The 27,342-nt window shown below is 32.5% G+C and overlaps 2 protein-coding genes across 6 annotated transcripts; one reads left to right on the top strand and one right to left on the bottom strand.

Annotated features, from left to right (window-relative positions):
* The first annotated feature begins 753 nt into the window (after positions 1–753).
* Npc1a (Niemann-Pick type C-1a) lies at positions 754–22,213 on the top strand. 5 transcript variants are annotated; one of them, XR_011731470.1, is made up of 20 exons: positions 754–1,176; positions 4,289–4,640; positions 4,738–5,030; positions 5,365–5,557; positions 7,036–7,164; positions 8,766–8,885; positions 8,991–9,208; positions 9,355–9,656; positions 10,148–10,345; positions 10,418–10,619; positions 10,709–11,006; positions 11,095–11,222; positions 11,437–11,691; positions 11,776–11,939; positions 12,050–12,162; positions 12,258–12,841; positions 13,361–13,549; positions 13,846–13,933; positions 14,945–15,164; positions 18,745–18,941. XR_011731470.1 is itself a non-coding variant. In XM_071774554.1 (20 exons), exons 1-20 carry the CDS (start codon positions 1,039–1,041, stop codon positions 18,748–18,750), a joined length of 4,062 nt encoding a protein of 1,353 aa, XP_071630655.1. In that variant the 5' UTR covers positions 754–1,038; the 3' UTR covers positions 18,751–18,941. The 5 variants fall into 5 exon arrangements, 4 of the variants coding, with proteins under 4 accessions (XP_071630655.1, XP_071630654.1, XP_071630653.1 ...); XM_071774554.1 differs by having other exon boundaries at positions 14,945–15,036; XM_071774553.1 differs by having other exon boundaries at positions 755–1,176; positions 14,945–15,108.
* A 484-nt stretch (positions 22,214–22,697) lies between these two features.
* Scp1 (Sarcoplasmic calcium-binding protein 1) lies at positions 22,698–26,547 on the bottom strand. Its single transcript, XM_071774577.1, has 5 exons — positions 26,271–26,547; positions 24,422–24,588; positions 23,652–23,781; positions 23,389–23,492; positions 22,698–22,992 (listed from the first exon to the last, which is right to left on the bottom strand). Exons 1-5 carry the CDS (start codon positions 26,320–26,322, stop codon positions 22,864–22,866), a joined length of 582 nt encoding a protein of 193 aa, XP_071630678.1. The 5' UTR covers positions 26,323–26,547; the 3' UTR covers positions 22,698–22,863.
* Between the last annotated feature and the right edge of the window lie 795 nt (positions 26,548–27,342).

Raw genomic sequence — 27,342 nt, forward strand, 5'->3', positions numbered from 1 at the left:
TAAAGTGGATATCATTATAGCTAGATAATATAGACACACGTATAGAGGAATGCACAAGTCAATGGACAAAGGCCTAGTTTTCAAGATAGAAAACACATGATTTGATTAAACGTTCTGTTAATTTTTTACGTCTCATCTTCCGAAGAGAAGCAAGGATACGTTGTTTATGTATTACGCGCGGACACGTCGCTTTGAAAGTAGAAGAGCGGTTTTCGTCTATATGGATCTCTCAATGAAGTACAAACGCAAACTAACTGGACGTTTATCAATGTTGGCGAGACTTTCAAAACTGAAGCTTTACAACTGGATTCCCTGGTTTCCACGTGTACTTCTTTCATGGCTTTATGCTAATAGTATATACATATATCTTGTGTTGTTATTATGTTGGATTCGCGTAGCGAACGTTGGCATCGTGCCGAGAAAGACTCAAGGTAACCGCGATCACGTGATTACGCAGTATGAAGCGCTACGCGAAACTTGGGCATGTAAGCTGTTATTATTGCTTGCTTTTTGCGCGATGTTTGCGCAGTACGTAGCTCGCTATCGCGTCGATCGCGCAAACTAGCCTCGAAACGTCTTATATACTCTTGACTCTTATCCGAGCGCATCAAGAGGTAATGAGATTTATGAGATACGCAGCTGCTTCGCGTGATTTGTGCGCGTCGAGGTTCGAGGTGATTCGAGTCACGGCGGGTCACCGGATTAATAACAGCCGGGCGCCGCTAGCGGCGCTCGCAGCGGCGCGGCGGGGCAGCAGTCGTGCCAGTCGCCAGTCGCCAGTCGTGGCCGTCGTGAGCAGTCGGCATTGTCGGCAGTGACCAAGTGACGCTCGAGCAGTGTGGTTGATCGTTCGCAAGACGGAGGACGGAGTCGAGGTCTTGCTTGCGCGAGTGACGCGACGAACGTCATCGAAGGAGGCTCGAAGGTGTTTCCGCGTGCGATGATCGCCTTGTGATACGTCGCGTGTATCCAGCAGAGCAGAACTCGAGCGAGCGTGAGGATTCAGCGGGGCCAGGGTGAAACGCCAAACGCCACGCGATGCACAGGACTAGTTTAACGAGCGCGAGCGCGGCCGCGGCCGTCCATCGGACTTTGATAGGCGCCGCCGTGACGCGTAACAATGTTCTTCGGCCCCTGTTGCTGTTTCTGCTGACCTTGTCCAGCCTCGCGAGTCCGGTGAGTACGCCGCGGGTCAGGTATATGCGTCGCGTATCCTTTTTGCGACGCTCATGCTCCACGCGCGACGCGCGTGCGTCACGTCAACGCTCGTTCTCTCTTTCCTGCTTCCCGTTCCCTCGTCTCTACGGTCTCTCTTGGCGCGCGCTCTCAAGCACACACGCACACCACGATATACACATCTTTCCCTACCTGTCTATTCTATACCGTGCTAACTGCTATGCTATACACATACACTGTCCACACCCCAGCAAAGTAGGATCGACGGGCAACGGGGCGCTTACGCGACGCCTGACGTCACCTCGGCTGATCGCCGAGAAAGCCTATAACTGCCTTTCCCGTCCTCCGAGAATGTCGCGTCGACTCGTTCCTGCGGAGTGCGGACTTTTGACCGCCGTCCAAACTCCGAGAAAAGCCTGGAAAAGCCAGGTGTCTTGACGAACGCGCACAACATGTTTTCGTGTTTGCGGGTCGAGGCCAGTCGAGGCCGACGAGATATGTTTTTGACAGGCTGCGTCTGCGAGCTAGCCAACAAGCCAACTCGCCCAAATTCTATCGACATATGACTCCGTCAACGAGACAAATATTCTAGACGAGTTTGCGACCTCCGTTAATTTACGTGCGCGTGTCCCTTTTTAGATCCGTCGCCAACATGTAGGTATTTGTAATACCAAGGAAAGAAAGTCGAGGTACGTAGTCGGTTAAGCGCTAAACGACGCGAGCGATAGTTGTTGACCATTTACTATCGAACAAAGAATCTAGGGTTGCGACACACGCACACCCGAAGCATCTCTATGTCTACATCACACAACAACTATGTTCCATTTAGCTTTATCTATTTTCTTGTTTAAAATTAAAGACGACTATGTGTATACATATATAAAAGTGCACTTTGAAAATAATAAGGAAAAAGAAAGAATAAATATATTGAGTCTATTTACCTATAGATATTTAATAACGTAATAAAACTGATAGAACCATGTCTGTGCTTATGAAAAGTGTAAGAGAGAACAGACGTACGTTAATAAAATTTATTTTTTTCTATAATATATATTATTTTCTGTACCTCAAAACGAAAGAGAGAGAGAGCTTTTATCTCTTCAGTTGTAATACTTTTTGGACTAGAGATTTTAGACTTCAACTGGTTTGTGTACTTACTCCTATTTTTATTATAAAATATATCAGACGTCCACGAATTAGTTCTAAATCAGATGGTAGAAATTTATTAAATACGACCGCTTGCTACGTCTGCTTAATTAACGAGTTCAAATACATAAATAATTATTATATATCAAGTGTAATATTATGTATATCATGCCATGTTCTCGTGTCGAGTTGTTACCCTGATTTCTCAGCGGTTGTCCGCGTCGCGACAGGAAAGAGTTAACAAGTGCAGCTAGAAACAAGGCTCGTGTTAATGCCAGTCGTCTGCTTAAAGATTCCTTCTTACATCATAGTATATCTACTTGAGAGACTCGAGACTTATCTAGATGCATTTACGTGCACGGTGATACGTGTAAATAGAATATTAAAGACGTGCGTGATGTAATAGATATAATAGATATTATTTCCTACCGTTCTTCGCATCAGCCGTCTCATTAGTTAGATTTTTTATCCGCATGCATGACAGAAATTAAATTATCCGTAAAATATGCTATGCCTGCGAATGGAAATTTTTTCGCTAGGTTGTTAAAAACCGATAAGATTATATAACGTGCGCGTTTTTTTTTCTTTTTATGTTTTATCACGAAATATTTGTAAAAACGATTGAAAACATTCTACAGTTCGTGCCGGGCATACGCCAAAGTATAACGCCCATTGCGTGACTTATACCTCCTTATAAACGAGTGACTCATACGAAGAGCTGATACCGAACATATAGTTTCTCGTGTAATATATCGCTCATTTGCTGTAACGATATCGTACGTCAAAAAATTAAGTTTTCCAGTAAATGAGTTTGAATGTGTTGACGTATTAAAATTTGATATAATATTATTTTTAAATACACGTTCGGTGTAATAACTGATTGTAGAGAAATAAATGTATCTAGCTACATATTAGAGGAATAAAAGTATCCAACTACAACATGTTAGCTCTTCATTTAGTTTATTGAATTCTTTAAGTAGCATTCTTTTGCAAACAATTAAAAAATGATAATTTTTTTTAGTTATATACTCTCATGCGTGTAAGATAGCGCCCTTGCTCATATCGCTTATCTAACACTATCTTTCTTTTCTTTCTTTTTCTAACAGACGTTTAAACTTGTAACAGAAATAAATTTAAACGAATATTTGTTTTAAATAAAATATAAAACGTCGTAATCAGAAGAGAGACGAAATATGTCTCTCGCGCGGAAGTAAACAATACGTCTAATAAATTAATATACTACTTGAATAAACTTAAAATTAATTTAAAACACGCAAGTACGTGTTATTGACAATATTATTACCATTGCTAGTCATGTACCTCACTATATATAAATATCTTTTATAATAAGAAACGAAATGTCATTCCTTTGTTAGAGTTCTTCATCTTCATTCAATATTGTGTTTTATATTAGGTGAATTAAATCATTAATTCAGCTCATTGACTCAAATAAATCTCATCAGACTTTAATACGCAGGTCATGAAGAACTCAATTAGGAAATGCCTTATGTAATACTCTATATATTCTTATATAGTATGCCTGCATGAGCGTGGCTAGTAAAACTTGACACCCATCGAATATGAAGATATTTAATCCATTATATTTATAATATACTAAATTCGGTCCACTAACGACGGAGTAGTTCGCGGACAGATGGACGGACGGACAGACAGACAAACAGTCGGGTTTTATATAATAGTATGATAGATACTAATACATGTTAGTACGACGTTAGATACAGTTAGGGTCAAAGCACATAACATGGCGTAGCGATATACGACGGTCGTAGTTCCCGACCTGACAGATCAGGATACGCCAAAGCTTGTGCGTTACTTACGTCCACGACTACGACTGTCATATGTGCTTTGGCCCTCGAGTTCAAGCTACGTCTATCGCGCGCTGTTTTGTTTCACGAAAGAGTAGATTATTTAATGAAAGTCTAAACATGTTTATATTTCCAAACAGGTTGTCAGTCAAGAAAATGATCATTGTATATGGTATGGAGTATGTTACACGGATGCAGCTATGCACAAAAAGTATTGTCCTTACGATGGACCACCGAAGCCATTGACATCTGAAGGGCAAAAATTGTTGGCTAAGCATTGTCCACATTTGTTGGTGGATGATGGCAAAGGAATTAATACCTGCTGCGATACAACTCAGCTTGCTACGTTAGACTCAAATATCAAGCTTGCGTCAAATTTTCTAAAAAGATGCCCCAGTTGCTTAGATAATTTAGTGAAACATTTTTGCGATTTTACATGCGCTGTTAATCAAAGCAAATTTATCAACATTACGGAGAAAGGCGAAGCAAATGGTACGTATTATATTTCATCGTTTAATATGTTTAAGATTTAATATTTTATGTTTATAACATTTTGATACGCCGTTCACTATTTTGAATCTCTTTCCAGGTGTAGAATATATTAACGGGATAGCTGTATATATAACAAATAAATATCTTGACGGCACGTTTAACTCGTGCAATAAGGTGTCAGTGCCGAGTACGGGGCAGTTAGCATTGGATTTAATGTGCGGAGAATGGGGTGCAAGTAGATGTACTCCTTTGAAATGGTTTCACTATATGGGTGATGCGGAGAATAATGTTTATGTACCTTTCCAAATCACATATGTGAATACTGACAAACCTGTCGGATCATTTGTGCCCGTAGACCCTCCAATCACACCATGCAGTACGGCGCTAAACGTTAGTATTATTTTTTTAATAGAATTTTTTTATTAGAACGGTATATGCCTATAAAATATACAACATATACTTTCTGCGTGAACACGACATACAAAAATGTATGTCACACAAATGCTCTTTTAAATCTATAATGAATATCCGTGAATATCAGAACGAAGCCTTAGATATTTTGCTTTAACAGACCACTCTCGTATTGTCATTCAGTAAAAAAGAGATTCAAAGAGCATCTATAAATTGTTTTTTTTTTTTATTATAAGACATTAATGAAATATGCAAACAAGACAGTATAACAAAAGAGATTGATTACAAAAATTTATGTTTAACTTTTTTATAGAAAAATACTCCAGCTTGCAGTTGCGTCGATTGTGAACAAAGTTGTCCAGTACCACCACCGATGCCTCCACTACCAAAACCGTTCTCAATATTTGGTTACGATGGTTACGAAGTTATAATGACAATTATTTTTATATGTGGCACCTGCCTTTTCCTTCTGTTAATGATGTGTTTCAGTCATAGGAAGCGTATAGGTAAGAATGTTAACACTGTTTGTGCATTTCAAAAGTATATATTCTTTAAATATGTATAGGGAGGTCCATTATAATATTTATTAATTAAAATATCTCTATTTAATATATCTTTTTGCTCTTAAGAATAGGAAAGAAAATGTCTAAAGACAAAATTATTCCGTTTGGCATATATTATCTTTCTCAATTTTTTTCGAAATTTTAAAATTATATATGTGTTTTTACACAATATAAGATAGGTTTTTCAATGTTATAATTAACTTGATAAATTTGCAATGTAAATTTATACAACTTTAAATGACTGAAAATTTGCATTTACATCAATTTTAACATTTTTCATAGATGAAGGATATTTCTTGTCATTAAAGATTATCTTTTATTATAAACAACATAGGATTTATAATGCAATGTCTAAAGAAGCACTCACGTACTATTGTTGGTATTACAACAGATGCTTGAAATAATTGCTTTAGACTTCCAGACTATTCTTAAAAACAATGAAGATTATTCAGATGATAAAAATAAATTACGTATCCTACAACATATTTAAAACATATATAAAAATTATTGCTAAATATTGCAACAAATTAAGGAAATGGAAAATGCATGTGTCTTTTTCAATTGAAGCTATTTTTTTAAATTATATTTTGCATATAATTTATTGAACATAGTGACTAATTGTAGTTATTATGTTAACTTGTGTTATTATTATTACGTATCTCTTAGTGAATATATAAAATAAGTGTGGAAGTGAAGTGAAGAGTTGATTATATGATTAATTTATTCTAACGATTCTTGGATGTTTTATTGCTGGAATTTTTTTTTGGTTTTTTGGTGAGATTTTTTTCTTGCACTTGATTTATTTTATTTGAAATTCCGAAAGACATGTATAATAACACCGTGAAATCTTAATTTCTTATTTACAAATACGTTAAAAAACAAACATTATTTTTGTGAGAAGTATCAAGAGAATTATTAAATGATAATAATTATTATTGTTCATCTCCAGTTATGCAAATATAGTTGTACTTTTAAATTAATATAAAGATAATCACATGTTTATACATACATAAAGCTATACAAAATCTATAAGATATTACGTACTCAAACATTAGTTTAGAAGAAAATAATCTCTTGAATAACCTTTTATAACAAATGTATGTTATCTACTTTAGTTTATGAAACATTCGCTGCACACGTTCTTATAGATGATTTTTCTTACAAGTGTTATTGTTAACATTTGCACTAACTTTAACTTTTTTTTGTTATTTTATGAATTAACGCATATATGTAATATTATTGTGGTATCATTTAGGTTGTAATAAGTGTGACTCAAATAACTTTTGTCGTGTGCGGAACGAGTTTTTACTTTGTTATGTTAACTATTTGAAGCACATATGATTTTCATATTATACTTATGTATATCATACAAATGAGTACAGACTATAGGTTGTGTATGTATGGTGTGCGCATATGTATAGTTGCACGAGGAGAGGAGGTAGGAAGACAGGTGGGTAGACGGCTAGCTGCCGGATTACACCCAGGAGATGGTGCTCGTATTGCCCTTGCCGCTGACCAAGAAGACAGTCCACTTCAGTCTAAGCGTTCTAGTAGGTTTTTTCGATTCTAAAGCTTCGATGTATTCGTCATTACTGTTATAGCTTTTCTGTTGCTTCATAGCTTTTGTGTCTTTCGCTTTATTTTCAGCCCTTGCAGATTATGCCTGCCAGGATGTCAATTGCGTATTAGACAAATTTTCCCACTTATTTTTCCAATTATTTACATTTGGATTTATTAAATGTTCTGTTTATATAGTGTTAAGCTGTACATAACTTATATTTCTTTTGCAATGCAATACTGCATATTTACATGATAAATTATGATAATTAACTATACAATTGCACTAAAAGTCTAAATGCTTAAGAGTGACGCTTGAAAAAGTTTGCATTTTATATAATTATAGTAAAAAATTCATAAAATGCATGAACTTGACGAGATATATTCGGATAATCTATTACATTGCATAACAATCTCATTATGATTTGTATATGATATAAATACTCTTTTTTTCATAAATAACTTTTTAAGAATATTTTTATAAAGAAGTTTCATAAGGAAGTATACATTTTCTTAACAAATCTCTATACGTGAAAATATTTATATAAATATCATATTTTTCTGCTCACAAAAATTGTGTTGTATAAGTATTTCATATGTTTTGTGTTAATGTTGCGTTTAAATTTTATATACATACATACATATATATATATATATATATATATATATATATATATATATATATATATCCACACACACACACACACACTCACATACACAATACTTAATATTTTGCATGTTTGTTACAATATGTTACGTGTATGTGATAGGCGGCACTGCTTTAAATAGATAATTTTAAGATGAGGAAAATGTGCCGTATATAAGCTTAATCAAGAAAAAATTCTCCATAATAGCGTTGGAAAATGATTTTAAAAAATGAATTATATAAAGCGCAATGAAGCTTTATTGTCTAATATTTTGTATATGTACATGTCACTTCATGTGCAAGATATGGCACATTCAAATAGAAGATGCCTATAATTTTTGGAAATTATTAAAATGAAAATTTAAAGCATTTTAAGCACAAATTATTTTATTATTTCTTGTAAAATTAGTGAAATGAAATCTTTAATATTATTGAGGGGACTTCTTTATATTTTAACATTTATAATTAGTCGACACTATTCTAAATTGTACATATTCTATATTACTTTTGTTAAACGTCATTTTTGTAAGATAACAAGATTAGTAATTTCAGTAATCTAAATAAATTTTGATTTATTGCATTTTTAAGTAAATTTTAATTAAAGAATTATATTTATATAAGAAATGTAACTTTTTTAAACTTTTTAATATTGTCTCAACATTGTTAATTATAATTATGTTTAAGGCACTGTACTTTTTTATTATTGTTAATCTCGTAAAGATGACTTATTTTAGGAACGTTTTAATTAACGTTTTTTATAGAATATTTTTATACTGTCTTGTATAAGTAATTATTGGTTAGTTATAGCATTATTATATTCATTATAGATGATAGAATGTTAATTGTTTACAGCACGTGCACTCAAGATTGTTTAAACTGCATAATGGTGCTTAATACGTGGTATTTATAAATTTTGAAAATTTATTATACTTAATAAAATGTTTTTAGGTGTCATATCTAGCGATGAGTTGCCAGCTGAATTTGACGAAGAACAATCCACGTTTATTGAGAAGCTTGGAGCAAATACTGACAAATTTTTGCAAGAATTCTTCTGCAAGTGGGGAACAGGTAAGTAAAATAGTTAATTATTTTACATTTTGTAATATAGTTTACACAAAATTAGATTATAATATTGTTCTATATTTGCTTACAACGACTAATATTCTTTTGTAGTTTGCGCTTCTCGACCTTGGTTAATACTTTTCCTTGGCTTCCTATTGATTGTTGCCTTGGGACATGGCATAAAATACATGCAAATTACTACAGATCCTGTGGAATTATGGGCATCCCCGCATTCCCGATCGCGCGTCGAAAGGGAATATTTCGATAAACATTTTGAACCCTTTTATCGAACTGAACAAATTATTATTACTTCCGTTGGCTTACCGAATGTATGTATTACAGAAATATATTAGACTATTATCTTTGCATAGAGAACCAGTTTAATTCTTAATACATAATAAGCAAAATAAGAAAAGCGCTACTGTACGTGTTTTTTTATTATTCTGTATGTATACGTGTCTAATATTAATTACAGATCGTACACAAGACCTCTGATGGCCCAATTGTATTTGGTCCTGTGTTTAATAACACTTTTCTAAAAACAGTCTTTGAATTGCAAGAAGGTATTAAGAGTATACGTACTCCCAACAACTATACATTAGCGAATATATGTTTTGCTCCTTTAACTGGACCATTTACCGGTCCGACGACTGTTTCGCAATGCGCTATTCAAAGTATTTGGGGTTACTGGCAAGACGATTTAGAAAAGTTTGAAGATTCAGACCAAGAGGGGAATTACACGATAAACTATTTGGACCACTTTAGAGTTTGCTCGCAGTAAGTGATGGAAGCAAAAAAAAAATTGTATATTTAATGTAATTTTTTTTTTTATTTAAACTCTTGTTTCTTAAACTAGGAGTTTTCGAATCAAGTTACCCATACAAGTTTAGCTCATACTCCTTCACCGACAACCTTTTACTCTTTTATCAATCTTTTACAAGTTTACAGGCATGACGTGTGTGTGTGTGTGTGTGTGAGAGTCGAACGCACCGACTATGAGTCGCGTATTATTCTCACACAAAACTATACGCGTCATCCCATATTTATTTATTTATATTTATTATTATATTATAGAAATAATTCAAAAGCAAAATAATAAGACGCATAGAGACACATAAAAGTAATAAAATACGAAAATGTAATTATGAGATTGAAATTAAAAGAGCGTCTAAAGAATGTACATGTATAAAAGAATTTATATTATTATTAGAAAGTGAACTATGTATTCTACGGATAGCATCTATTACGTTTATGTATTTTTCTTTCAGAAATGCATATAATCCTGAATGCCTCGCACTTTATGGCGGTCCTGTAGAGCCAGCAATTGCAGTAGGTGGATTTTTGTCTCCGGGGCAAGATCTTCACAATCCACCGTATGAAAAGGCAACTGCTATAATCCTTACTTTTCTCGTAAACAATTATCACAACAAAGCCAAGTTGTTACCCGCTATGGAATGGGAAGAAAGGTAACGTTACGCGGCAACGTCGAAATAAGATTACATCTTTGAGATTATATTTCATTTATATCCAAATTTCAGCTATATCAACTTTATGAAAAATTGGACGGCAACAAGAAAACCGGCATTTATGAACATGGCGTTTACGTCCGAACGTTCTATCGAGGATGAACTGAATCGTGAATCTCAATCGGACATTGTAACCATTCTGGTATCATATATCATTATGTTTGGATATATTGCGGTGTCTCTTGGCCAAATTAGATCATGTTCCCGTCTTTTGGTGAGAATCTTTAGCCACGTGCCATCTCATCCTTTCGCATCTTGATTAATATTACTAATATTTTAATATGTAATCACGTGACATTTTAGCACGATTCCAAGATTACTCTTGGACTTGGAGGTGTACTTATAGTGTTGGCGTCTGTGATTTGTTCGGTTGGATTGTTCGGTTTTATTGGTATACCAGCTACACTAATCATCATTGAGGTCATTCCATTCTTGGTGCTGGCAGTCGGAGTAGATAATATTTTTATTCTCGTTCAAACTCATCAGAGAGAAGGCAGACGCCCGAATGAATCGATCCCGGAACATATCGGTCGTACATTAGGTCAAGTTGGTCCTAGTATGTTACTCACAAGTGTGTCGGAAAGCTGTTGCTTCTTCCTTGGTATGTGTTAGCATAAGATATCGTGTAAACATACACGAAACGTGTATGCGACGAAGCTGTTGCACGTAATATTTCTTTTTGTCTACAGGTGGCCTCTCTGATATGCCTGCCGTGAAAGCGTTTGCCCTCTATGCTGGAATGGCATTATTAGTAGATTTCATATTACAAATCACATGTTTTGTCAGTCTTTTAGCACTTGACACAATTCGGCACGCGGTATGTTTTATACAAGACAATTTATGTTAATACTTTTTTTATTCAGAATCCATTCAACATTTTTTGTCAACAAGACTTTGTAGAGATTTAATTTTTATTACTATTTTATAAGAGAGAAATCCTTTTTCGCTCCCTCTTTCTCGCTCACATTTATTCTATATATTATATTCATGATCACACTAAAATGCGTAAGATATGCTTTTTATGATTTCAGAATAATAGGCTAGATGTATGTTGCTTTATTCGGTCCAAGCGAGATGATGGGGAAGAAGTGGTAGATGGAGTACTGTATAAAATTTTCAAAGTTGGATACGTCCCATTATTGCTGCAAAAATGGGTTCGCGCAATTGTGATGGTTGTGTTTTTCGGTTGGCTCTGCAGCAGTATTGCCGTAATACCGCATATCGAAATTGGCCTAGATCAGGAACTTTCTATGCCCGAAGATAGTTTTGTGCTTAAATATTTCCAGGTATGTAATCGATAAAGCAAAAATATCAAGCTGAATACGAATTATAAAAAATTATACAAAAATTAAAATTTTTGCTTTTTTCAGTTCTTGAATAATTACTTATCTATCGGGCCGCCAATGTATTTTGTTGTTAAAGATGGCCTAAATTATTCAGATACGAAAATGCAAAACTTAGTGTGCGGTGGACAGTATTGTAATAGCGATTCAGTGTCGACGCAAATATTTAGTGCATCTAAACAACCAAATAGGTATATTGCTATAAGAAACAGAAAATTTCACGAATAAATCTAATTTCACGGTTTACGTGTCTTTAGATTTTACTGAAAAATATTCTCAATTTTTTTCTCTTTTTTTTTAGAACTTACATAGCTAAGCCTGCTTCATCTTGGATGGATGATTATATCGATTGGTCGGGATTATACGGTTGTTGCAGATATTTTCCTACGAACAATTCATTTTGTCCGCATACCGGTACGTATTTTTCTTTAAGAAATTGGATATAATCACGTATGTTTAATTTTCCTATTTTAATCGAGTTTTTTTTTTCACATATTTTTGGATTGCAGATCGGCACTGTTCTCTTTGTAATGCCACTTTGAACGAATACAATAGACCAGTGCCCGTTGACTTCAACAAATATGTATCGTTCTTCCTACAAGACAATCCCGACGAGACATGTGCTAAAGGGGGTCATGCAGCTTACGGACATGGTGTGAATTACATTACCGATCCTAACACGGGAATGTCGACAGTCGGTGCTTCTTATTTCATGGCTTATCACACTATTCTCAAGACATCGGCCGATTATTATGAATCGATGAGAGCAGCCAGAGTAGTGGCGGCGAATATCACAAACATGCTCAACTGTAACTTGAGAAAGCTCAGTAAAAACACTACCGTAGAAGTTTTTCCCTACAGTGTTTTCTATGTATTTTACGAGCAGTATCTGACTATGTGGCCCGACACATTGCAGAGTATAGGAATCTCATTGCTTGCTATATTTGTGGTTACTTTCTTGCTAATGGGTTTGGATATCTTCTCATCACTTGTGGTTTTAATTACAATCACAATGATCGTCGTTAATATTGGTGGTTTAATGTATTGGTGGCATATAACTTTGAATGCAGTATCTCTGGTAAATCTTGTCATGGTAAGTTGATTATTGCAAGAACAGTGGATTTTAGTTTACATTGTTATATAAATCGATCTATTCGGTATCTGGACATTTTTTATAGTTGTATATTTTAAAAAATTCAAGATGGGATATATATTATTAAATAGAAAAATGAAATGTTTATATTATAAATTTGTTGCGTTCTTTTTCGTATTTTATTTTCAATTATTTTCAATTATTTCTGCTTATTATATTTCAAAGACATTTATATATTTTTTTTTCGTTAATATTAAAATGAGAAGGAGATGTTATTTTATATCGTGCTATGAATGCTCTTTTTTTAAAAAACTATATCTCCGTTGTACGTCAACGGTATATTTATTATACACGTATATTTCCATGTTTTTATGATTAAATGTACTGCGAGAACAAAAGTGAAAGACACAAGTGACAAAAAAATATAAAAATATAATAAATACAGCTAAAAAGTAGTTTTAATCTACCATTGAACAGTTGTGGAAAATGTATCGTTCAATGTTGTGATTTTTATTACAGGCAGTTGGTATAGCCGTCGAGTTTTGCAGTCATCTGGTACATTCTTTCTCCGTGTCGGTTCAAGCAACTAGAGTTGAAAGAGTCGCAGATGCATTGACAAATATGGGAAGCTCAGTATTTAGCGGTATTACGCTGACAAAGTTTGGCGGTATTATAGTACTGGGCTTTGCAAAAAGTCAAATTTTCCAGGTTTGTTTTTGTTCCATTATAACATTAAATAGAACGCCACGTGTCTAATATTTAAATTATCACGCATTGCAATCAAGAAACATACTCGGCTTTTAGTAAAAGTACGTTGAAATATTAAAGTATTTATATTTATTGATTTTTTAATAGCTTCTCTCGATCCTTTTATAATGATTTTTAGTACTTGCAATATTATTATCACGCAATCATGATTATAACGTAGATACGTGGTGTTGTGTTTGTTCATATTTTAATTGTATAAACGTACTTGGACGTACTCAGCTAAGAGATATTTGCAGGTATTTTACTTCAGAATGTATTTGGGTATCGTACTATTTGGAGCGGCACATGGTCTCATCTTTTTGCCGGTACTGCTAAGTTATATAGGTAAGATAGTGCTGTCATAATTATGACAACTATTATATATATATATATATATATATATATATATATATATATATATATATATATATACAATTTTTTGTTGGTATATCTATATGTATGCCAGAAAAGTCTATGTTACATTCTTTGGTAACTCAAGTCTTCTGATTCTCATCACATGCTATCAGCATATACTATTTTGTATTTATTAAAGTTTATTCAACTGTTTGATGAGGAAATTAAACTTTGAAAATATTTTGACGTGTTTTATATCGTTTTATATCTGAAAAATTATTGAAGATGAGATAAATTTTCAAATTTTTAATATTTTCTGCGTGTAAAACATTTATTGAAATATGAATTTCTGCATTTTGAACTGTGAGTTACTACAACATAACTCCCAAATATTTGATCCGAGACAAAATCTAGTTTTTTTTTGTTTTTCTCTTTTATATATATAGATTTATCGGGATCTATAGTAGACAAATTTTGATATTTTGGCTAAAAATGCTTTTTTAATTTCTCTCTTTGAAAAAGTTTTGTATATGTTTCCAAAATTTTAATTATTTTATATATTCAAATATATGTTGTTCACATGTTCTATTATTAACACTTTATGTTGCATGAAGCATATTTTGTGTAAATTCAGATTTTATTGCTAGATACACTTGATAGGTATAGTCACTACAGTTTTAAGAAGCATTAGAAGCATTTTAACGCTTAGGAAGGAAATGGAATGGTTAAACAATTATTTTTATTTGGATTCACCAGTGTTTAATTACGTACAATTTCATTTTCATACCCCTATGTGTATTGCAAAAACATTCAGCCTTTCATGTATATAATTAATACGAGCAGCTTTTCAAATTCGACAAAGAGTAACAAATTGAAATATTTCCATGTCAAATTTCTTTACTAACGTCTGCGCTTAGTCTTCTTCATTAAGAAGATACGTGTTCTTTAAATATACATTTTTTGAGTAATGCGGACTGGCACCATGGCCCCTGGTGGTTTTAGGCTCACCCATGAACAAAGAGAAATTGGCGAATCACAAGAGAGCGATGCATGGAAATCTGGACAACGTGCAAGAGACATCCTTGAATCATCGTGTAAGCAAACACAATTCTCCCACACCCACTACAACCACACCTACGTTCAAAGTGCTTGAATGTGACAGATAGGTATGCAGAGCATCTGAATATAAAAAAGGAACGTCCACGTGGTAACGTGGCATGTGGTAAAATTTCTTGGTATTTTTTTCTTCATGTTCAAAATCTGTCATCGTATTTTCGTGTTGTTTATTTTGCACAGATATAGACTGAGTTTTCAAAGTACAATATTATTTAATATTGTCGATTTAACATTATCGTTATTTAGCACATGTGTGAATATGCATCCAGAAAGTGCAATTCTTTTTAATATTACAGATTTATTGCTCTCTTATTTTGGATTTAAATACAAATAGGTTGGGAGAGTAAAATGATGATGAATTTTTTCCCAATTTACTCAAGTTTGTGAAAACTATCTTGACGTGTTTTTTTTGTAAACCTATCTCAATATCGCAAGAGTCTCAAGCATGTTATTTTAATTTCATACACGTGCGCGAAAACTTGGCCGGTATTCATAGTCGGTTCTTATATTTAAGACCGTCTTAAGTACAATCTTAAGACGTCATGAACCAATCACAGAGCCGTATTAGCATCTTAAGACATTACTTAAGACGGTCTTGAAATAAGAACCGACTTATGAATACCGGCCTAAGAATTATTAAAAATATGTATTATTATTTCAACATGTATATAACTTTCAATTCATTTTAACATATTTTTAACATATATATAACATTAATTTAACATTTAATATTTTCAAACAAATTCAAAAAGTATGTACGTGCACTTTTTGCGTCAATGTAGTGTTTTTCTCTTATTGTAATTTAATTTATTTATATATGGAAGAAAATGCAATCTTTTAATCTTGAAGGTCAAAATTTAAAGAGAGTCTTGACACAATTTTACAGGAAAATATTGCATTAACGCATTCCTATGCATAACAAAATAATGCTGCTAATACGACAGTAAATAACATATGTATAACCTTGTTTAAATTATAAACGCGTATTCTCAGTCTAACCGATTCCACTATATTAGGGGTGCGTTCAGAAACATCACCCGCGTGCTGAAAATCCTACAGCGTATGTTTCGTGCACTATAGATTTTCGGCACTCGGGTGATGTTTCTAAACGCAGCCTAAATAGCTATAAGAATTTATTTTGTATTCATAACTTCCAGTCTATATACCTACAATCATATACGTGCATACTTACAGTCTATCTATATACATCTATATAAATTAATAAATTAATATGTAAAAAGATCCGATAGAAAAATTTTTATTAATAGATCAATCTTAATGTGCATATGAAGCTTCACTAAATTTGTATTCTAATGTTTTTTAGATTAATTTTATTAGAACGGAAGTTATGAACGTTCACCTAAAGCTAGACAAAGATTTATAATCACCCTGTATATTAGTTGGCACATTAATTTGAGTAACTTATTAATTGTGGTCGTTAAGATTGTTCTAGTTATATCATGTATTTAAAGTTTGTATTCGAGATGTTTCTAACCATATTAATGAGTGTGGGATGGAAAAGCTTTTTAAAAACATGCTAATTTCACTTTATGATGTTAAATGATGTGTTATTTTTGTATATTATTCAAATTATTATTATACATGGTGTGATAAGACTATGCGGTCTTCAATACCTTGAAAAATGGGAGAAAGAAATCTAACAAAAATTGTGTGATATACAGAAGCAGTATTATAAAGCAGTAGGTAATCTATGTATTAAATATCTGATATATTCTAATGGTAAATATTATTGTGCTTTGCTAAACTTCTTGAATTTTGACTAAATTACCAGTTAATATTTTGCAATATAATAAATATTCAATCGATTTCTGTGTTTCTATAGATTCCTTACGTGTATATGACTGAATCACCAGTTAAGAGTTATAATATTGGAGTACATTTCAAAATATTTTTGTCACAAATGATCTTCATTAATGATCTTATGTCATAGGCTATTATATTTATTTTAATAGATGTTATTAGAAAATAAACACAAAACTATAGCATTTAATAAAAAAAAGTGCTTTTGATCTAGGAAATAATTTGATGCATTCTAGAATGCAAGTGTTACCGCCATACGATGCTCTCTTGTGTACCATACAATTTTTGTTAAACAAATTTTTCTTTTAATCTTACTTTTTCAGAAATATTAAAGATAGTTATAGTTTTTACCCCTTACACATATGTTAGTGCCTTTATGCGTCATGTTTTTGTACCTGTCATTATTTGGTTAATGCAATGTATCTTAATACATAAAAAAAATGTTGCTTTATCAGTATATTTTCTATAATGTAACCGTACATATATTGCATAGCATCATGCACGTACATATGTATTGCAACATATACAGAATGAGTTTTGTTTCGTGTGCCACGTATCTCCGCCACGTATTTCATAAAATATTGATTTATTGAAAAAATGTTTCCGATATAAGTTGGAGGATTCAGAGGAGGCCAATAAACGATCTAAAGATTTTGGATCCTACTGGGCCCGACACGGGCCCTCTGAATCCTCCAACTTCTATCTGAAACATTTTTCCAATAAATCAATATTTTCTGAGATAGTTGGTAGAAATAATTGGCACACGAAATAAAACTCATCCTGTATAATCTCTGAGATTATGCATTGACCAATAATTGAATAGTTCTTTGTCGAATTTTGAAATCAAATTTCTAGTAAATATAGATTGATTTTATGCTGCTATAAAATTATTGATTATAGAGATATGAAAATCCAAAAATATTATCACTGGTGAAAAAGAAAAATGTGTAGAATAAGATCACACACATGTGGTGCTCACATTGCAATTTTATCCTTTTTCCATATAATGTCACAAATTATTTTTAGATCATATATTAAAACTTTTTCAATATATATCTTTTAGGGGTTAATCTGTTATTTAAGATAATCGTTTTCATTCAGAGAGAGTTAAGTTAGATGGATAAATTACATAAATTGTCAAAAATACATGAATAAATTAAATAGTGAAAATGTTCATATAAACTATAACATTTAAATCTATAACACTCACGGCTTACAATTTTGAATTAAAACTTACACATTTTTCCGCTGATTATATATGGATAAATATTTTATATCATTTTTATCAAAATGTCATAATAAACGGCAATATATGAAAAACTTGTGTTTATGATTAAAATCTTAAAAATTTATTTTGTAATTGCACGATTTTCAGTATATATTCAGTAAATGCAATATATATGTATTTTAATTTATAGTTAATTTGTGCTGATATCTAAAAAAAAAAATTAGGAAAAAAATTGTTTTCTTCAAAGAGAGATTCTAGAAAATTTTGTAATGTTATATGTGTTTAATTTTGTAAATGCGTGTACATTATTGCGCCTATACTTGAAGAAATGTTAAAAGATTTAGTATTTTTTACAAGAATGTGAGCATATTTGTTGTTGCATGAAATATTATATTGTGTTATATTGAATGAGTTGCTTCTTGTATACAATCCTGTATATATAAATAGAAATAGAAATGTTACAGACACGTAGAAAATTATATGTACACAAAAAAAGTCATAGGTATTGAGCAATGTTATCACACAACAGCACAATCTTAATCATACAATTTTAATGTAATCACACAGTGCGATGGGAGATTACGCTAGATGGGATGAAGATTTAAGGTGCTTAAAGTGTGCTTCTTTGTTATTTCAGGCGTGATGTCGCGCCGAGGGCGTAGAAGAGCCCGCGAACTCGCGAGCGGAAGTGAAGCTAGGCGTCACGAACGTGACAAGCCGGATTCTCCTCTACTCCAAAACGACAACTATCAACGCGCGTCCACTTCCTACGCCAGTGTGAACTCCATCGATGCGACTGATCACCATGTAATATTCTAACGAAGAATTAACCACCGATTTAATCGGATGCAATTTTTGTACTTAGAAGGACTGAAGTGAATCTATTAATCAAGTGTCAATAGAATCGTTTATCTTGAGCCATTGTGAACTGAGAGAGTTCTCTCTCTTTCACGAAATCTCTCCTCCGAAATATAGAAAGTTTAAAACGAACTGTTTCTACGAAATTCTTCGAGACTGGTGTACATGTCCATCTACGTTCATATCTGGCACATTATATTTTAGCGATAAATAAATTTGTATAGTTCTAAGTCTTGGTCATTTTTAGCATATTTATTTCGGGCAAGGCTTTCTTTTCTTTTTTAATATAATATTATAGATTCTCACAGACTGTTCGAAATTAAAATATTTCGCACGTGCGAACGCTTAATCATATGCGTGATCGATTTTAAGTAGAATATAATTTATCTAGAATGAAGAATTTTTGTTTTCTTACTACTCATTAAACAAATTTATTGAGAATGGTGATGAAAACGTGACGGATATAAAATGCATTTTTCTTTGTTTAATGCATTTCTCACGTGACATGAATCTTTTTTTCTGATATCGATATCCAGTTATTACTTACATAAGTATGACATTAAAATATTGACAGTTAAAACACTTATTATATTAAAACGATATTGAATTTATTAATGTATAAATTATCTAAGAGGTTGGTATCATTTGTAAAATAACCATTGCCGTGGTTTATTTTAGTGATAATATCAAAAATAATATTACACTTCAAGATTTCATATATTTGGAACTATGGTTAAATTAGTCATTAATTAAATATTTATGATACGTAACGATAAATTGTTCTATATGCCGTCCATAATAGTCAGTATACAAGTTGAGTGATGCATGAAACGCATACAATCAATTTTGATAGTCGCAAATAGAGATGATATCTATATCAGGATAAAAGTTTTCAAGTCTTACAATAATCCATAAGTTCCATGGTGAAGCCATCCATCCAAGTTCAATTATTCTGAATCTTACCAGATCATTCGATTATCTTGCTACATCAGTACATCTGAAATTATTTTGGATTTTTCACACTGATTACCTTTAGCTTCAGATTACCTTTGTAAGAATTCCGTTAATGAATGTTCGATAATAAGAAATCATCAGAGAATTTATTACATACTAATCATTGGTATTAATCATTGGTATCATTACGCGTATGTGAATATATATTCTTGGCATAAATGGTATGAATGTTGTAAATCTTCACCATGTTACTTAAAGATTAAATTTCCGTCGTAAAATGTATAATTATCAGTATTGTTGGTTAGATTTAAGTATGTTTTGTCTATTTCTTAGGTAAATATCCTGCTTTCGTACCAAGTTCCGAATTTATGACATGTATATTAAATTAAGGCCAGGCAAAGTAATAGTTTCCTTGTCGCTAGCTTACTATGGATCAATAGAGAACATTATTTCTACATGTAAGATTCAAATATTTTTCACATTATTTTTATTATGCCGTTTTTTGAGATTATTTTTTGAAAACTTTAGCGATAATCCTCACAATTCTAATGTCCTATTTCTTTTCTATTCCATATAATTATTAGATATTCAGGCAACATAAATATCTGAGAGACGTGTAAAGAAACGTAAAATATGAATCTTTAAGATGCTCTTTTAAATATCGTTTTGATTGGCTAAAATTGTACCATATTTCGATATAACGGAAAATGTATTTGTCTTTTTTATGAAAAAGAAGAATAAAGTAATGAAATTTGAAAACTTAATAAATATTATAAATGTATGGGTAGTATACCTGGATGACTGGAAATAAAAAGAGTTTGTCGTAGAAATTATTAAGTGGTAAATTACTTTAGCAGAAGCATCAAATCGAGCTCGAAAATAATCATCGATGGGAACACAAGTCATTACTTAATTACGAAAATGAGGAAAATTACGCATGAATTATCTTTTACGCTATATGCGAACAAGTTTTATAAATAAATTACATGAAACAACCAATACAAATATAGCTTAGAATCTCACGTAGCATGGATCATACATTAGTTTAAAAAGTCCAAGTTTGTTATTGCTACATGCAATAAAAGATTAAAAAAGCATTGCAGATAAAAAGCTCAATCACACGTTATATACTTATTATATAAATTGTACAAGAATTGATTTTATGATCCTTAGTAAGCAAAAACCTGAAAGAAACGAAATACGAATCTTATCAATCCTAACAATCGACCTGTTCAAAATATACTTGTGTTATATTTGAATGATTAAAATTAATTGAGAGAATCGCAAAATATGTATTCAAGTACATTTTTCTTTGCTAAGCTTTGCAATCTCAGGCTTTGCTGACCGTATTCTATTATTCCAACAAGAAGTTTGATTACTGGTTGATTATTTAGGCACGAATTTATTATAATTTAGTCGAATATTTAGAATTATGTAAGGTTTTTGTCGAATGAAATAGAATGGAATAGTTTATATTACATTCACGTGCTAGGTTTCCAATGCGGAGTAGATTCGCCAATCTTATCGCCGTAGTGCGCTTTGTCGATGTAAGTTCTTTATGAAATACGACGCTTTTGCTCGATGTATATGTAACAAATTTTGCAACAGTGTCTTTTGTTTGTATACATAACAAAAACTTTAGCGGGTAACGTAATCTTAATATGTTTTTCTAAATGCCTGATGCTTACTTCCTGTTTGAAAGAACTTATGGATTCGAGCGTTTTATATAGAGAGTGTAACTTTTATACCAATCGTCAAGCAGTACATACAATTACAAAAGAAATAAGGAACTCGCTAGATACATACGAAGTTGTTAATATTTCTCAAGTTGTTATTGCGATGTATGTATATTTGCGTGCAGATGAATGTATAAGACACGAAAAAGAGCGATGGCTGCGTTAAATGTTATAAATGGTATACAAAAAAAAATGTCGTGAAATGTACAAGTTTATTGTCTGGCAGACATATGCGTGTGTTCGATATACGTATGAAGCGATATCTTTCGTTAAATTAATGTATATTATACTGGTTTGTTCGAAGAATACTACGCGTAAATGATCTTCGATTTACACTGCACCATGTATATGACGAAATGCATATCAATAGAAGCTTCGATATAAATATGAAATATTGTGAAGGAGTGAAAAAGTGTAAGCGTCAAATTAAATTATAATGTTATGATGGATAAACGGAAAATGAAAGAAAAGAAAACTCCGAGAAGCATCTCAAGTAGCATGCAAAGCGTACTGTGTTGTCACATAAATGGAAATAAATTTTCTCTTGTTTGTACCATATATACGTGCATTATATTATTTTGTTTAATTATATTTCAGAAAATCTATATATACTGTTTATCGTAATTTGCAGTTTTGTGCTGACACAACACACGCACGCACGCACGCACGCACGCACGCACGCACGCACACACACACACACACACACACACACACACACACACACACACACACACACACACGCATTAAATACATGTATTTTTTATACGCTCACGCGCGCGCGCGTTATTATTTAAAAATTTTAATTATCGATTTGGAAATACATTATCACAGTTTTCAAGAAAAGGAATTATTCCAGAAAGACATGATTTGGACAATATATATTTCTTGATAGTCTGCATTCTGAATTTTTGTCATTGCTATATATATTGCTACTATGGATGTTGAAAGACTTGATAACGGAGAAACAGCGATTAATCGATATGTGCGATATTGCAAAGAAGACAATTTAACATTAAGGTTTTAACGTTTATCATACGCGAAGTATGGTATGCAAAAATTTTTTATTACAGTAAAATATCCGATTTATTACAATAATTTTTACAAGGATTAATACAGATATTGAGTTAAACACATTTTTTGTGTGTGTATCTTTTTGTACATACAATGATATAAAGATTCATGCCGCTTCGAAATGACAAATATTTCAGTTATGATTCTTGTCCTATTGGCCCAAAGAGGTAGATCGCTGGACAGTTGTCGTCGGGATTACCGAGAAATTGCGCGTATAATTCCTGATAACGTGATAAGGTCAATCCACCGCGTTTTCTGTCGTCGTCCTGTTAACATAATAATCACTTTGAAGTAATTATCTTTTTTTAAATGTATTTTTATGCCTTGGAAGATTTATTTTACTAAAATATTTTTACTAAAATGATTATGGAATGAGATATATAATACAAATTTTTTTGATGAAATAACACGTGTACTGACATAATTCTTTATCATTATTTTGCGCATCTTTTATTTACTCATAAAATAAAAAAATGCGCATCTTTCAATGGAGTGTATTTGAATTGATATGTTTTGAGATAAAAAATTAGATAACAGCTACTGCTTTATAGCATCAGCTCTTTAAAGTATCAAAGCTTGATTTATTCATAGATTTAAAAGGGAAGGTGAAAAAAGTAGTTTATTTATTTTATCAAATAATCAATTTATTTCTTTGAACTTACGTTCAAGAGACTTTGATAAGCCTTATCAAGGACGTCTATATTATCCACAGCAATCCTTGAAACACAATCATATCGAAATTCTTCGGCACCAATTACGCCATCCTCTGGAACAGACATTATAAAAATTAAAAATCTCCGTTATTTCAAAAAATAATTTTTGTTGTCAATTTTTTCTATTAATCTAATTTTGTAGAAAGAAATTATGATTTATTCACTATTCTACACAATGTATATTTCTTACGTTTGTAAATTTTACACAATACCATTCATGTCAAGTATTTTGAAGTGGGTATCGATGAACATCTTCATAGCTTGAGGAAAATCATTATAAGAACGACCAACACAGCTACTTTGCACAGCCTTTTTGAATTCTTCTATCGTTACTACGCCGTCCTAGAAGGAATAATATAAATAAATGCTTATCTCTCTTTTAACATGTATATTATACGAAAGATTAACACTTGATATTTTTTATTATATATCAACAATACACGAATCAAAATTTGAAAGATTATTTTAATTATAATAATTATTTCAATTACAAGTATAATAGTTGGTTCAATTTTTTTATTTGACGTACGTAATTATTATATTTACAAATTCTTTATCTTTTATCTGTTTTTTTTTTATATTAAGTAAATTTAAAATTAATAAAATCAATCGCACGTTCGTAATCTTTGTTTTACCTTTCAAATTAATCTTCGATAAAAATTGAATGTGAAATCTAAACTGTCAATTTTCTATTTAAAAAAAAATTAAATACCTATTTTCACCAAGAAAGCGCTCGCCAAATATCAAACATGATTTTCGCAAAATTACCGAAGCAAAATACGTGGATTTTAATAGATCGTTAGATAATTGTCTTGGAACGTAAGAAAATTCGTAACAAAGATTGCGAATGATCTCGAGTTACAGTCTTGAGCGGCTCTTAGAATTCGAAGAATTTGAAACCGGTGCCGGTGCAAGACCTAAATTGTGCCAAGAAAGATAGTTGGTCCGTTTTGTTATACAGAAACATTATCTTGTGACATACCTTATCAAAATCTGCCAAATCGGCTATTTCCTCCCACAAAGAGAGCATAATGTGAAGATTTTCTTGGTACCGGGTGTACGTGAACTCGCCCTTGCCTTCGATCAGCGTCATTCTTAGTGCCATGCACTCGAAATCGTGCTTATCCAAATATCCGTTGTTATCAATATCTGCAGTTATATACAGGATGTTTTTCTCACTAAATGCACTTGATATGGATCGTTGGATTTTTACAAACAAAAGTGTCCCACTTTTACCGCCGTGTATACCGTTGCCCGATCACGTTGCAGTCGACTTTTTCTTAAGGGGTAATATCACCTTGAATTCACTATTATTTTCTGAATTTATTATTAAAAAAATGAAAAGATTTATTAATATTCGGGTTTTTACATGTCTTAAGGTACCTAAAACAATTTTTTTTAGATTTTTAAAAACAAAATGGCAGCTCTCGCAAAACAATCCTTTTTTTTCCTTGCCGTACCGCTACAGGTCGCAATTTTGCACCTAGAACAACAAACTTAAAATTTTCTGAAAATATGGCCCAAAATGTAATGAACATCGTAGGATTTTTTCGATAAATTAAAATTTGCCGATTCTATGGTCGATTTTCAAGCAATTTTTTCCAAAAGAAAAAAAGAAAAATTCAAATCGACGCCATTTTTTTTCTAAATTAATTTATCGAAAAAATCCTACGATGTTCACTAGATTTTGGGCCATATTTTCAGAAAATTTTAAGTTTGTTGTTCTAGGTGCAAAATTGCGACCTGTAGCGGTACGGCAAGGAAAAAAAAGAATTGTTTTGCGAGAGCTGCCATTTTGTTTTTAAAAATCTAAAAAAAAATTTTTTATGTACCTTAAGACTTGTACTTTTACATGTAAAAATCCGAATATCAATAAATCTTTTCATTTTTTTAATAATAAATTCAGAAAGTAATAGTGAACACAAAGTGATATTACCCCTTAATCACAAGCTTATATTATCTCTGTACTATATTTTAAATAATACGATGATGTCTTATTTTGTTCGCGACAAATAAACTTAATATAAAATAATTGTTTAACAGTAGAAGAAAAAATATAACAGAAAATTTTTTTTGCCACATTTCTATGTAATAATTATGATACACGACGAAGAGGTGTTTTTAAAACATTTTTCTATAGATTACTTAAAAATTATTTTGAGTTTTTAATTCTTTACCTCATTCTGCATAGAAAAGAAATTATAAAACAATCGATTTCTATAAAATTAAAACATCTTGAAAAATTAAAAGAGATATTTTCTTTTTAATCATTACATCATCTATCATTACAGTCTATGTGACAAATAACAAAAAAATCATATTTTACACTTTCTTCTTTCTGTCAATTCTATCGAGATACATTTATTTTATACTTGATGGGAGACACCCCTTGTACTACGCATATATATTGTATTACCACCACGTGCCATTTCACGAGATTTACACACACGAATAAAGGGAGAACACACGAGATATGACGAGATAAGACACGGCAAGAGGACGCCGTTGCACGACACATATATTTAACAGAGGAACATTTCATTAATTAATAGACTGAAAAATATCGATTTACTTTGTTATAAATACCGTATATAGAAATTTTATAATTTTTTCGCACCAAAAAAAGCTTTATACGAAAGAAATTTGTTTATTTTAAATTTTTTAAATTTATTTTTTGCAAAAAAAAATCATTTATTTTTAATTTTCGATATCGCGATTTCGTAGCGCGTATGTGTGCCGCTTTTTCGTATACAATCACATCGTCTATCTACGTGTTGTCCTCCCCTGAATCTATCCTGACTACCCTTGCAATATCCTCTGCATCTACTAACCGTACAGAAATTTCACTATGAAATTAACACGATTATCCCAGCTGTACGCCATCGTGCGCACGATAATCTTTCTCTCTCAGATTCCCTTTCTAGTTTTCTTCGAGAGATGTAAAATTCTTGGACACTAGGATCCGAAAAAAACGGAATCCTTTCTAAGCGCACGACGAGCTTTCTCGCCAGTTGGAACGCACGCGATGAAACTTTTACGCGGAAAGCACGTCCGGCGCGAAGAAAGTGATTCTAGAGGATGATGGAGGATTTCATACTGAACTCGGCCAGAGTCTCGCCGGGTCTAAACTTAGGCTACCCCCTCTGAGGGAAGGGTACAAAGGCCATATGATGTTGCACGGGAAAGAAACTCAGACTTTGGTGGCGGTGGTGGTGGTGGTGGTAGTGGTGGTGGTGGTGGTAGTGGTGACGATGATAACAATAATGATAACAATGGCGGTGAAATTTGTATCGCGCGTAACTACATCCATCGAATTTGTCCTATGAAACCTTCATTCATCTCAGTTGTTCTACACTCTGTTTCTTATAGAAGCTCTTGTCTATTTAAACTCGAGTACCATACCAACTTATTGTCGCACTTTTTAACAATCTTCCCATTACGGTGTGTAGAGCGCACGCTTTCTGTAGAACTCTCTCCTAGAATTTGTTCAAGGGTCTAATAAAAAAAAACCTTTCACGTGTCTGTAGATCTATCACAAAAAGCGCATAATTTTGCCACTAATTGTAAAAAAAGTGCACGTGCAACGTGCACGTACATATTCGTTTAAGAAATATATTTTGTTTATATAAATCGTCTTATTATCTTATATCTTGTATCATGAACCCAGTAAGCAAACTATCCGCAGTATGACAATAGATTAGCAGCAGATATTACAACAGATCCGGTATCATCCGTGTCTGCATTAAACTCGATCGTATTTGCCGGCGCGGGCGGAGTCTACTGATATAATCTGACAGGAGATTGTCAGAAAACGAATAGATGCTGTCATTTCGTATACATTTTAATGGAACACACTATTTGAATAGTGTTACGAAACGATAGATTATGCTCAGGTTCTACAGC

The sequence above is a fragment of the Temnothorax longispinosus genome, chromosome 3, assembly GCF_030848805.1.
Source record: "Temnothorax longispinosus isolate EJ_2023e chromosome 3, Tlon_JGU_v1, whole genome shotgun sequence".
Classification (NCBI taxonomy): Eukaryota; Metazoa; Arthropoda; class Insecta; order Hymenoptera; family Formicidae; genus Temnothorax; species Temnothorax longispinosus.

Excerpts from the sequence above, each read along its gene's own strand:
- Npc1a (XM_071774552.1), top strand. The coding sequence starts at position 1,039 with ATGCACAGGACTAGTTTAACGAGCGCGAGCGCGGCCGCGGCCGTCCAT. Across the intron at positions 4,641-4,737 it reads GGAGAAAGGCGAAGCAAATG|GTGTAGAATATATTAACGGG; the intron begins GTACGTATTATA and ends ATCTCTTTCCAG. Across the intron at positions 10,620-10,708 it reads GATCATGTTCCCGTCTTTTG|CACGATTCCAAGATTACTCT; the intron begins GTGAGAATCTTT and ends GTGACATTTTAG.
- Scp1 (XM_071774577.1), bottom strand. The coding sequence starts at position 26,322 with ATGGCGTACAGCTGGGATAATCGTGTTAATTTCATAGTGAAATTTCTG. Across the intron at positions 23,493-23,651 it reads CAAAATACTTGACATGAATG|AGGATGGCGTAATTGGTGCC; the intron begins GTATTGTGTAAA and ends TGTCTGTTCCAG. Across the intron at positions 22,993-23,388 it reads CTTATCAAAGTCTCTTGAAC|GACGACGACAGAAAACGCGG; the intron begins GTAAGTTCAAAG and ends TTATGTTAACAG.